The sequence below is a fragment of the Colossoma macropomum genome, unplaced genomic scaffold, assembly GCF_904425465.1.
Source record: "Colossoma macropomum unplaced genomic scaffold, Colossoma_macropomum, whole genome shotgun sequence".
Taxonomy (NCBI): Eukaryota; Metazoa; Chordata; class Actinopteri; order Characiformes; family Serrasalmidae; genus Colossoma; species Colossoma macropomum.
In genome coordinates this window covers 27193466-27207394 of record NW_023494802.1, presented here as the reverse complement: position 1 = coordinate 27207394, position 13929 = coordinate 27193466, and the positions used below count along the sequence as shown (strand labels likewise).

At 39.5% G+C, this 13929-nt stretch overlaps 1 protein-coding gene across 1 annotated transcript in view; it reads left to right on the top strand.

The window, feature by feature from the left end:
- Nucleotides 1-13929, top strand: part of kcng1 (potassium voltage-gated channel, subfamily G, member 1) — a 38852-nt gene that overhangs the window by 20656 nt on the left and 4267 nt on the right. Inside the window, exon 2 of the mRNA XM_036592503.1 lies at nucleotides 8706-9544. Coding sequence (XP_036448396.1) covers nucleotides 8768-9544 — 777 coding nt within the window. The 5' untranslated portion in view covers nucleotides 8706-8767. The remainder of the gene's footprint in view (nucleotides 1-8705; nucleotides 9545-13929) is intronic.

The window sequence follows — 13929 nt, the reverse complement described above, 5'->3', positions numbered from 1 at the left end:
AACACAACCAGACTCCTCCCTCTCTCTCTTTCTCTCTCTCTCTCTCTCTCTCTCTCTCTCTCTCTCTCTCTCTCTCTCTCTGACTGCCTTTGGCTATGTTTAACTGTGTGAGCAAGACTGTTTAGCTGTTTAACTTTGGTTCTGTAATTAGTACTTAGTATGATTACCAGAGGAATATCAGTAAAGAAAATCAAAACAGGTTAAATCGCTGCTGTTGCTGCTAATGATTTTAACCTTAAACATGTACTATATGTGTATCAGTGAATTTATATAGTTTGAAGGCTGTAAACATGAAGGTTGCTTGCTCTAAAGGTTGACACCAATGCGAATAGAAAACGGTAGCTTAATATGAGCTTATTTAAATATAGAATTAAGGGTATTGAAAGTTACAGTATTGAATTGTTCACCATGTGTTATTGAAAAAACACTGAACTTTCAATAAATCATACAAGAGTAGCCAGCAGCAGTACATGTGTTAGCTTCATCAACGTCTAGGCTATTTTGGTTCTCTTAATCAAGATGCCAAAGGAGATCCTCCACTGAGACCTCCTTCTAGGCTAATTCTCGGCATGCCGCTCTGCTGTGTATCATGACCACTGTGTTTTTGTGCCTCCTTCCCATCTAATTATTCTTGTCTCATCGCCATGCACATGTACAACCCTCCGTAGGACGGAAGCTAGTGCAAGCAGTGAGCAGTGGGGGCTGATTGAGCCAGCAGACCCTCCCCAACAGCGTGGGGCTTAATTTGACAGGCCGGAAACAAAAGGCCAAGTGTAATCATTATCTGCTACTGACTGACAGCGCAGGTGCCTAATAAGCATCTGGTGACGCACTTGCACCCTGGCTTTAGCCAGCTGAAGGCCCCTATCTTAATCCCTGATTGGAGCGCGCTGGAGCGCAGACACTAATTTGCGACTTGTGATCCTACTGCGTCCTAATCACAGTAATTGATTTAATTAGTTTGGACACAGGCCATAGAAATCGTGGAGCTACCGGGGTGTGAAATGGCTTTTCTTCTTTTGCTGGTCAAATGTTGAGGACGTGTAGGCCTGCACATTAATTTGAATCTGTTTATGATTAGCACGAGAGCCTGATTTCTGTTGTGGTGCCAAGAAAGGCATGCATGTAAACAGAAATAGCGCATAGCAATTAATTACAATTGCAGAAATATTATTTAAATATAATCTAAATTAAACACAAACCTCAGATCCCTAGCTACATGAAACCTCACCCCTCCCCTCTGCAGCTTTTTCATTTAAGTAGGAAAAAGGCCCAATAAAACAAAACTTATTTAATTAAGTTTAATTAAGTTTTAAATATTTTGACAGTTTTATACTATTATGGCCATTGCTGGGTCGTTAATAGAGACGTGCATGGGTAATAGAGTACTAGGTCAACCATGCTGGTGCCAGTATTTGATTACTGAAAGAGAACATATACAGACAACAAATCCGTGAAACACGATGGTTTATGTTATTTTATACTTTGCTACTCATAAACATGAGTACCTGAACATGACTACATTGCCAAGGATGTATTGTTAAGTAAGTGGCTGAGAGGGCAGAGATAGTGAGGCTATCACTAACTAGGCTAGCTACTCTAGCTTATGTTAGTTAGGTCAAAAACGAAAAAAAAAAGTGAAAACATATTTCTCTGACAAATAACACTGTGGTACATTGTCCACTGAGGAGGAAATACCTGTAGAAGACAGCAAGTCCTCATTAGCATATGACAGTTAGCAAGTTAGCTCTGTTAGCTCATTAGCCCATCTGAAGAGGCAGTCTCCATTACTCAACATGAAAACCTACCAATGTGCCTTGGCTGTGTTTGATTAAGAAAATTTGTTCCTCTGTGTGGTGCTATATTTTTGTTTGTTTTTTGTAACTCCAGTGTTGTCACCTAAAAAACTACAGCTCTACATTATCTTCGGTAACTGGATATGCCTTCATGAACTCTTACAGATACTCGAATAGGCACATCCTTAGCCGCTAACGACTGAAGGTATGTAAGAACAGTTGGGGAAACACCCATGCGTTCAAGAGTTTTAGCTTGTTTTGCTAGCAGCACCACATTTGCTAGTTATTAGCAAATCACTTTCTAAAAGGAAAAGCTCCAGAGCTTTCTTCTCGTCAATACTGAAATGATAGCTAACTAGCACAACTGACTGACTTTGTGAACCCCCAAGGAAAAAGATGACGCAGTGTGCCTTGCATTTTTCTGCCTTTAGAGAAAAAACTCGGGCTGCAACGAATATTCAATAAAATGTGCTGATTAACATATTCATAAGAAGTGAATAACTAGTTCTTTTATCCACTTCATGAGTTCACTTCCGTGCACCGTTATCAGTCAGATGGGTAACAAACTTTTGGTTATCAAGCTAAATGCTAGCAAATCACCAGTAAGGCACAATAGCAGCACATCTTCAAGAGAACAAGAGAAAAGTTGCTGTTTTCTCCCCTGAATCTAATTGCTGACACATTCAATCAGCTTCAGCAGCCTGTTCAGTGTTGCCAGATTGGGCATAATACATCTGATTAGCATTTTAGAATATTTGCTGTGTCAAAAATTGTGTATCTGTTTTTTTTTGCAATGTGAACCATGCCCTGAGTCACTGCATCTGAGCCAACACTTCAGTTCTGCACACAACTACATAACTAGCATATTAGTTTCATTGCAATTATTATTTTACTAAATGGTTCACATTTCAAAATGCAGATATTACCATGTTCAGTGCTTCATGTAAGGCCTGGTCTTGATAGTGTCATGATCCTGATAACTGTAACACTGAAACACTTTCTTCTTGTTAGGAACTACTCCCTGTGGAACACAACCAGCAAGCACAGCTAACAACACTACTCTATAAGTGTGTGAGTGCACACACCTTTATATGAGAGAGACAAGGGGGGGTTCTTGAAATAGAGGAAATTGTTTTCTGGCTGATCTCGAACTGAGTCACCTCATCATCCTCTTTGTAAGCCTTGTGGCAACAACTGATACAGTAAACACTCTCACAACATGTTGACCTGCTGGCTCATTGGGCATAACCTCTAAAAGCTAATAGTCATAAAATAATAATCAAAATACCAGTGAACCGAGGAAACACCCAAAAAAAGAGAAAAGATCAAGGTTGTTCTAGTCTGAGGACTAGTCGGTAGAACTGCTGAGTCACAGTCCACTCCCCAAAAAAGCCATCAGCGTCTCTGTTGGTAAGTTGAAGGGCAGTGGCGCCCATTAGAGAAGTGTTTCTTGGTGCATTACCGAGGAAGCGGTTCACTACATTAGTGGAGCAGCCAGTCGTCTGGGGCCAAGCACTCATTGTAATACCATTAGGTGTTTGTTCCACAGGCTCTTTTGGGTGGGTAATTAACGTTTCAATGGCCAAGTAAGACAGCTGCACTCATTCCTCTGCAATGGAAATGTATTGGGTGACTGTTGCAAACCTCAAAATGTCAATAGTCCTTTAAAGATCTTATGTATAAGGACATTATACATTATATAAAGTTCTGTCTTGGCTATGAACTAAAGAGGAATTCCACTAAATCTTGCCTAATCGAATGGTTAGGATGCAAACAGAGTCATTCAGAACAGTTTGATGTGAAATGCAAATGAGAATTGTTCACAGTGATTGTGACAGAAACCTCCTCTACTGCCTCAAAGACAGTTTTTACATGAAATGGCTATGCATATGCTGACTGATGCCTGAGACAACATGAGTTTTAGGAATGTTTTGGCATAAAAGTTATTTTTTTAATTAATTCATGGTAGAGAGGCACATGCAGGGCATTTTCCACTATTTTACGATTATAAACATTACATGTTACAAACTTTAGATGACACATGTAGACTCACTGGTCATTTAGGATAGATTAAAAAGGTTGTATTTGCAGTGGCGATATTGCGACTTCCTGTTCCAATCACTGGCTTCGTTTCTCAAAACCATTTTAATGAAAAGATGATCCTTAAATGGAAGCGCAAGCCTCTTCAAGCTTATATGATCTTAACACTAAGATGCTTTTGGGAAACTGGGACTTGAATGATGTTTACAACTCAATGATTAAATAATGCAGAAATTTTTAACAAATGTGATGGAATTCCCCTTTAACATCCGATTTAATCATGATTTGGTCCAGACACTCAATCTGAAGATGTCCCTGGGCAATGGGGAAATCTTTAAATTCAAGCAAGTTAAAGTATCATAAAACTTTATCCTATATCTGAATGTATTCCAAACCAGCACTGGCATGGCTAACCTTGCCCTGCATATTTTGTTTTCCCTGGTTTAACCAATCTGACCCAACTTCTCAGCTAATTAACAAGCCTGAGGTGAAGTGCATGTTAGACTATGTTCACCTTACCAGGTTGAAGTGGCACTAAAGATGGGAATCAATCCCAAAAAGTGAATTTTACGATTCCAGGCATTTGGGAATTGAGGTCAACTCATGTTTGCACACACATGGAGTATGAGATTATCTACTGTACTGTCTAATCATCCTGTCTAAAAAATGCATCCTTCTACAACACACATCTATAGATTGGACATGTTTTACTTTAGACCAACTGGATAACCAACTAAAAATTCAAATTTTTAACTGAATGTGGTCAGTTTTGCTGGTCAAGCTGGTCATTTTTGAACAGTAGCACGCACACTCAAGAGGCAGATTTTGTCGCTTCTCTTTAGTGGTATGCCGCAGTACAGAATCATGTACTTCTGTAAAAACAAAAGCGTTATAGAAACAATGGTCCTTGGTCATCAAAGTTGCGTAAACAGAGTACAGTCTGACTGTCTGTAATAACGTATGAACTGCTCTGGGTCTGATTCATGAAATTTTCATATAATGCGAAAACAAACAGAGATTTAAACGCAAATGATGAATCAGCTTCAGTGCATGAAATCAAGCGCCAGCCTACCAGCACCTCATTTACATGTCATTTACATTAAGCATGCCCTAATTCATGTAGATGTTTCAGGAGTGAGCCAATAAAACGTCAGCCTTCAGCGGCTCATGAGCGGCCAATAGCTGTACATGTAGGCGGAGTTTGAGGTCCCATTTGCTTCCCGTAGTGACCAAACTTTACAGTGTTAATATTACAAAGACTATAAGGAATAAAATGTGTAATAAACAAAACCTCTTCTTTTTTTAAGACCTTAGAGTGATGTTATTGTGAGAGTAATATTTTCCTTAAATAACATTTTTAAATGCTGTATTATTATGGTATATGAGATGCTTCTGCACCAGCTTTGTCTGTACTGTTTATTTTTTATGGGTGGGGTCAACAGTATGAAACAAAAGCACAATGTAATATGTCTTTAAATGCAATATAGAATAGTTGTTTATACCAGTGTTCATATAAAATAAGTACATCCACTTTTGTACTGGATTGCCACGTGCAGAAATTATTAGTAGTATTATTGTTATTTCTATTTTATTCTTATTATTGGTATTACAGATAATATTGTTAATAGTTTTGGTTAGTTAACTGCAAATCATGGATTTTTTTTCAGGTTGTTAAACATTTATGCTGCAATTTACATGCATTCCTATGGGATGTGAGTTTGATCATACAGATAGGCCAAAGATAAAATGATAAATACAAAATGTCAGTGAAATTTGCGTTTACTTATTTTACAATCAGATTTCACCATAAGCAATTAATGAATAAGGGACAAAGAGCTTTGCTAGCCATTTTCTTGCTTCTGTTTACACATGATCCCTCCCATTAATTCTGTGGTAAATATAGCAGGTCTTGTGCAGATAAACTGTTACATTAATCTTACCAGGATTTCAACTCTCGCATATGTTTACACTTAACCCCTTCCTGTTCAATTGCCACTTCATGGTCACATGAGAATGCAAAAGTGCAATAGAAATGCTTTTTTATTTAAAAGTCAGTGAAATTATTGTATGGAAACCATTCTTAAGATCGACTCCATTAATTCCCATGACTTTGAATCAGAATTGGAGTCAACTCCACAATGTTTGGAATCAAACAGATCTGATTGTTTGTGTTAATATGACAGTGTTCTGCTGTTGTCATGTAAAAATCAGATCTTCTCAAATCTGTACATGCACATATTCCATCATCAACCTGTGTTTAAAGGCTTGGCAGTAGCATGAGTTTCTCAGAGCTAACAATGTCTGTTATGAAGGCTTGTGATGCCATAGGTCATTCATTTGTTTGTTTTTGATTCATGAACATTAATCAGTCATGTGATGTTATTTATTAGGAACAGTTATCTCAGGTTTTCTGTACAAGCTTTAATTTTGTAATACATCCTAACCCCTAAGCCATAACTCTAGCCCCCCTAACACTCTAACCTTAAACCCTAACCCTAAACCCCAACTTCCTAAATGAACTTGAGCCAGAGCAGCAAAAGACCTACATATCTGTTACATATCACAGTATAGTATAGTGTAGTGTTAGGATATCTTATGAACTGTTATGCTCAGGACAAACAGATATAATCGCATGGTCACACATACATCTTCTTTTCATATTAGTTAAAATAAAATGCCTTCACCTGCTGGCAAACAGGCAGTGGCTCATTCAGAAGTTCTTTCTAAGTTCAGCTATAAAAATAGAAAAATGAATGAATTCCACACATGATGAATTGCTACTGAGTAATCATTAATTGGTCATTCACATGAATCACTTTGATTTCATACCAACCAGAAACACATCTCTCTATTCTATAACCAAAAAATGTGTTCTTTTATCTTGCAGCTCTTTTCACACTCATACTTTGATGTTAAGCGAAAGTAGGCTAATGGAGTCAGTTCTATAGCTGTAAGCAAATGTGTAACTCTAACACACACAATGCCACTGAACCACTTTCATACAGCACCCTTTGTGCTTTAGTTTTCTCATACTTTTACTTATCTTGCATGGCAGACAGACCACCATTCTACCAAATTAGCTCAAACTGCGGCCCCTCAGTATAAATAAAATAAACTATTTTAAAAAAATCAAGTACTCCAACATTACATAATTACTAAGATTGTTATGAGCTATTTAAACCCAATGCATTATTTGAGATTTTAATAAGCTAAATATATGCAAAATCATCATACACAGCAGGGGTGGGAACCTGAGAGCCAGAGTTCAGCACAGTTTAGTGATTTCCATTCTATAGCACAGCAAAAAATGCTGGTAATTAGCTGATGAGTTAAGTCAGATGTGCTTCAGTAGGAAAATCACTGAACTGTATAGGAATCCAGCCCTACAGGACTGGAGAACTTTCTATATAAATATATTTTTAAAAAAACCTTAAGGATAGTAACGATTTTAAAGTAAACTTGAAAGATTTAGATTTACCATTTTTTATTTTCCATTTTTTATATTTACGAATTTTCATTTCTAAATAAGAAAAACTTAATTGAGAAAACGCTGTTCCATGTTTTCATGTCAATACAGAAACACAAAAAGTTTTAGTCCATGGGGGAGGCTTACTGTAACCACACCCCTGCATTTTAGAGCAGGAAGTATAAGACTGCATCCCTGTCCCTCATGGCCACATGGTGAGCAGTTAGATCCCACTGTTTTGAAGTAAATGTGTCCCAAAGAAAATCAGAAAATCAGCTGTTCAAAGCTGTGTTTACCAGAAATGTACTGGCTAAAGTCTTTTAGTTATCTTCTCAGTGATTACTTCCCAGTGATATTGCATGTTCCTTCTAAGCTAAAACAGAGCAGCTGCATGAATGATGATGCACTACACACACACACACAACGGTGTGCTTCAGCTAGCTTAACAGCTAACCCCACCTTTTACTTCTATCAACATTTCTTATTAAATGTCTAGCTGTGCTACAAAACGTCTGTGTTTGGAGCGCTGGTTTGTCAGTAAAGGCTGTTCATATCAGAAGGCATTTCTGCCTCTCATTGCCTTTATTCATCACTTTATTCAGAATGTTGTCGAATGTTTAAATACACACAACAAAACTCGAATTAAGGCCAAACAAAAATAGTTGTGGTTTGGTTTCATTGTAGTCAGCAATGTCCTGTTTCTCTATGCTTTCCATCATTTCTTTTTCAGACTCTTTTTTTTACATGGCTTATTTTTTTACAGTGGTGGTGGTGGAAATCAGGGGTCACAATGTCTGCAATACAAATTTGTCATTTTATTTACAATCCAAAATGACCAGTTAATCCGAGTTTTTATGTCATGTTGATAATGCTAAAAAGAGGTAAATCTGGAAAAATACGTTTTCTTTGGGGACTGTTTTACCTTACAATACCCTGCTTGTACCTCTCTACCATGAATTTATGTAAAATCATCTATGTTTAAAGACAAAACTTTCGCTCAAATCTATCATAAAACAATGCCTCAGGCACTGTGCAATGTACTTTGGTGATGCACCTTTTTGAGGCATTACATGTTTGGTTCTTATCACCTCCAGTTTCTCTGGAGTGGTGCATTTCACATCAGATCATTCTGAATGATTATGATTACATCTTATCCAAGTAAATGTGCAAAAGTTAAGAAAAATCTGTGTACTTTCTTACCTAGTTCCACGTTCGAATGGCTGTCTTTAGGCTTTAGCCTCCCAAAGTCCCCCCACCCCCGACTTGTTAACCCAGGGCCCCAGAATGCCTTTAATACAGCTCTGTTCATGAGGTATTTCACATCTAAAAACGTAAAAGCTTTCTATCTTTCCGCTCACAGCATTCTCCTGACTGTCATCACTCATGAAATTCTTGTTGCGCAGGTGAGGGCCAGCGAGCGAGTGCCAGCCTCCAGGCATGTGAGCCGGAGCTGGCCGGGTGAAAGATGACTTTGCTGGCTGGGGATGGCTCCGACTATGACTACAGTGCCCTGAGCTGCGCCTCAGACACCTCCCTGAACCCGCCGCCTGTCCAGGAGCGTGAAGCCCTCAAGGGTGTTTACTACAAGCGGGCCCAGTGTCTCCTCTCGCCTGATACTGCCGATGTTGCGGCCTGTCCGGCCGATGGCCAGCGGCTACACGTCATCATCAACGTGGGTGGCTTGCGCTACCAGCTGCCGTGGACCACGCTGGAGGACTTCCCGTTGTCGCGCTTGGGCCAGCTGCGCCTGTGCAGCAGCTTCGACGAGATCATGCGCGTGTGCGACGACTACGACGTGGCGCGCAATGAGTTCTTCTTTGACCGCAGCCCATGCGCCTTCCGCACTATCCTGACCTTCCTACGTGCCGGCAAGCTTCGTTCACTGCGAGAGATGTGCGCCCTCTCCTTCCGCGAGGAGCTCCTCTACTGGGGTGTGCCAGAGGAGAGCCTGGAGTGGTGCTGCCGGAGGCGCCTGCTGCAGCGCGCTGAGGAGTGTGATGAGCTGGAAAGGGCGGCCGAAGAAGAGGAGGAAGAGGACGAGGACGATGAGGAGAGTGAAGGTGGCCTGGCGGGACAGTCCCGGCTGGGCCGCTGCATGGGCAAGCTGAGGGACATGGTGGAGAAGCCCCACTCGGGACTTCCTGGCAAAATATTCGCCTGTCTCTCGGTGCTTTTTGTCACCATCACGGCCATCAACCTGTCCATAAGCACCATGCCTGCTATGAGAGAGGAGGAGGAGGATGTGAGTGCCCAAATTTTTGTTCTAACGGTGCATTCAGCTGGTCCTTAAACTCGTACACTCATGAAATTCTGAGTTTGCCAAAAGGTACAGAATGACCTGCAAAGTTGTAAGGTGGTAAACACAGGCAAATTCCATGCTACTTGAGTTTAGATGAGTTGGGACATTACCAGTTTGTACGTTAACTCACTACATGAACACAACAGACCAAGCTGGCAGCAGTCCATTCTGGATTACTAGATGAATCATGATTCTTAAGGAATCAAAGATTCTGAATCTGTTGACAGAACAAAAGGTTTCAACTGCTGTAAAAGAAACCCAAAATTACCACAAAACACAAACCTGGTTCATCAAGGGTTCTTTAGTAAAGACAGAGGTTCTATATAGAGCCATGAACAAAGAATCATTTGCATGCTTAAATGGTCCTTTGCGTGGAGTAATTGTTCTTCAGATTAAGGGAGAATATGTTAATTATGGTTCTATATAGAACCTTTTTTAGAAAGCGTTCTCGTTTTGTTGACAAGCTTGACATCATAACAATAGCAGGCCTATTTTGAAACCATATGCAACACATTCTCTATCAATCAGAAAAAACCCTTTCTCCATGCAAAGACCCATTTAAGCATGCAAATGATTCTTTGAATGTTCATTGTTCTATATAGAACCATTGTCTTTACTAAAGAACACTTGAAGAACCACCTTGTTTAAGAGTGTAGGCTATTTTAGCACAGAACAGCTTGGAGGATGAAAGAAAACGCAAGATCTCTCTATTGCACACATGTTTGCTGTCACAAATTCACATGCTTTCTAAAGAGAAGAAACAGCCATGAATGGAGAGGTGAAATAGTTTTTATCTAAACACACCATAATGCACCATGTCCACCCCCAGTCGTGGAGGGCCTTTAGCGAATTCACGTCCAAAACTGGAATTGGACACTCTGATTAAACATCTGCTTCAGTCTGACCTCAGAAAACTCAAAGCATAGTTTCTACTTTAGGTGATTTTTGTGTATTTCATATGTAAGCCAGTGAGATTTGATCCACAGTCGAGATCAAATTAAAGGCACTTCATGCCGTCAGCTTTAAACTATGCAAACAAAGATAATACAATGTATTAATACAAAGAAGACTTATATCATGATTTGCACAGTACAGAACACAATGGTTTTCCAGGCATGCTTCTACAGGGCAGGTGATCTAAAACCAGAAATAATCAATTTCAGTTACACACTGACTCACTCATTTAGAAACCTCTTTTGCTAATTGAATTAAAGCGCTTGTTATCCAGTCTGGCATCAGTCGGAGGAGTAATTAACATGGCTGCCCTCAGCGAAGAAAGAGAAGCGGGACATGTAATTTTCAATTATGAATTACAGCAGCATTGTAGTGCCTTAAAAGAACCTCTTTACATTTTACAACATAAAATATGAGCTCTTTGTCTACATCAAAGTCTGCCTGTGTGCAGCAACATATCCAAGCCACTGCTTTATCATTCAGATATGGATTCTGATGCACACTTCTTAAGATGTAGCTTAGCAGGGATTTGAATGCTAATTGCTACTATCCACACTCCACCTTGTATCCACACTCACTGTCCATTTTATCAGCTCCACTTAACATATAGGTGCACTTTGTTAGTTCTACAATTACAGACTGTAGTCCAGGTGTGTCCAATCTTATCCACAAAGGGTTGCCATGGTGTGGCTGCAGATTTTCATTCCAGCAAAGCAGGAGGTCGATCAACTGTTTGAAGACTGAAACCAACTGATTAAAAAAGTAGAATCAGGTGTGCTCCAGCTTGTTTGGAATTGAAAATGTGCAGTCACACCGGCCCTTTGTGGATAAGATTGGACGCCCCTGCTGTAGTCCATCGGTTTCTTTGCATAATTTGTTGCCTCACCTTTACCTCGTTCCTCAATGGTCAGGAGCAGGTATTATTTGGGTGGTGGATCATTCTCAGCACTGCAGTGACACTGAAATGTTGGTGGCGTGTAGTGTGTGTTGTGCTAGTACAAATATTTCAGACACAGCAGTGCTGCTGGAGTTTTTAAACACTGTGTCCACTCACTGTCCAGTCTGACACACCTACCTTGTTAGTCCACCTTATAGATGTAAAGTCATAGGTGATAGCTCATCTGTTGCTGCACAGTTTGTGCTAGTCATCCTCTGTTCCTTCTTCAGTGGTCACAGGATGCTGGCCACAAGACACTGTTGCCTGGATATTTTTGGTTGGTGGACTATTCTCAGTTCAGCAGTGACACTGAGGTGTTTAAACACTACAGCAGCACTGCTGTGTCTGATCCACTCGTACCAGTGCAACACACCTTAACACTCCACCACCACATCAGTGTCACTGCAGAGCTGAGAATGATCCACCTCCCAAATAATACCTACTCTGAGGTGGTCCTGTGGGGGTCCTGACCATTGATGAATGAGGTAAAAGTGGGATAACCAATTGGACTACAGAAAAGAAATGGACAATCTGTAATTGTAGAACTACAAAGTGCACCTATATGGTAAGTGATGCTGATAATATGGACAGTGAGGTGTACCTAATAAAGTGCTCAGTGAGTGTATAACCAGCACTAAGTTTGGACAACTGATTGAAAGCATGGTTTTCATAATCTTAAAGAAAGTTTACTCTAAATGCTTATGCTTAAATGCTTGAAATTTGTCCAAGACCATTATAAACAGCGATATTGATACCAACAGATGGGTGACAAAGGAAAGACCTGAATAAATAAATGGAGAAAAATAACACATGCAAATGCGTCCAGACAGGTGTGCTCCATGATACCTTAAAGCAATTAACATACTACAACGCTCCATGGCATGTATAAATGTGAATTTCCCCGTTGTGGTACTAATTAAGGAGTATCTTATCTTATTTACCCGCTGAACAGGCCCAGTTGACCTTGATTTTGGATCAAGATGGCAAAAGATCTTAATCACTTTGAAAGAGTGTTCATTGCTGAGGTGTAAGGCATTAGCAAATAGGGCCGTAAATTGTGGCCGAAAGCACACATTCAATGACCGTGATGCTCCTGTATTGGTGTGATTTGTAAGGAAAAACAGAAGAGCAACTGTTCCTCAGGTAACCAAGAGTGTCAATGCAGGATATAATTAGACTATGTGATGAGAACAGTCTGTCCACAACAACATAGAGAGGGATATTATAGTAGGGTTGCTGTGCAAAAACCCCTCATTACAAGAGACGAATGCATATTTGAGAGTTCACTCTCAATGGGCCTCATTCACCAGCTATTCTTAAGAAGAAATTTCTTCTTAAAATGCACTTATGCAGTTTTCCTGAAGATTCTGACATTCACCAATGTTTCTTATTTGGGGTTTGTTCTTAGCTAAAAAAGAATCTATACACACTCAAAAGCACAAAGATGCAAACAATTCTGTGGTTTAAGAAAACATCATGAATCTGACGTAGATTTTTTCTTGGGACGTTTCTCAAGTCAAATTTAAGAAAAAAACTTAGGAAGATATTGGTGAATGAGATCCATTATTCTTAACTTGATCTTAATTGTGTGTAAAGGATTTCCAAACAGCTAATTGTTTTTCTTTTCTTTCAAAATAACGCAATTTTGTTGATCCAACATATTTTACTCAAATTGATTAAAATTTAATCTGCTATCACATTTACAATCAACTCATTTGCATTCATAAGTGAAGTGCATTCATTGCACCTCACTTATTGTTGATTTAACTTATGTGGGTCCAACATACTAGAATAGGTTTAAAAGTGGTCACTGTGCTGCCCAGTCAGTTTAGAACTCCACTGAACAATAGAGAAAATGGTAATGCACCAGTGTAACAAAGTTAGGCGATTAACCAAAAAATAGAATGTACAGGAAAATGGCCTAGAAGGAAAGACAACACAGAAATGGCAAGTAAAACAAAGGACATGTCCAATATGCAAATAGATGGAGTCAGCAGCCAATAAAATCTTGCCTCCTGTGCCAGTCTCTCCAGCTGTTAATGGCAACAGACTAAACAAAATTTAATACACAGATTCAAATCCAAGATCCCATTTGAATACATGAAATATGAAATAGTTGTAGCTGTTCTGGTGGCCCAACACCTTACAAAGCCACTTTATCTGGCTTTTTATTTTCATTTGTCACCCAATTGTATGTATTAATGCATTTCCAAAACTCCAAAAAGTAAGGAGTATTAGTTTCCACCTGCCACTTACTGCTCCTAGTAAGTGGAAATTTCTTCAAGACTGCTGAAAAAGCATGAAAAGCATCCCACTTGGTTTCTGGAGTTGAAGGTGGTTGAGAGAATGCTAATACTGTGCGAAGCTGCATCAAAGCAAAAGAGATGAAAATAATGGAAAATCTAAAATGTTTTAACTTGTTTAACACTTTGGTCAG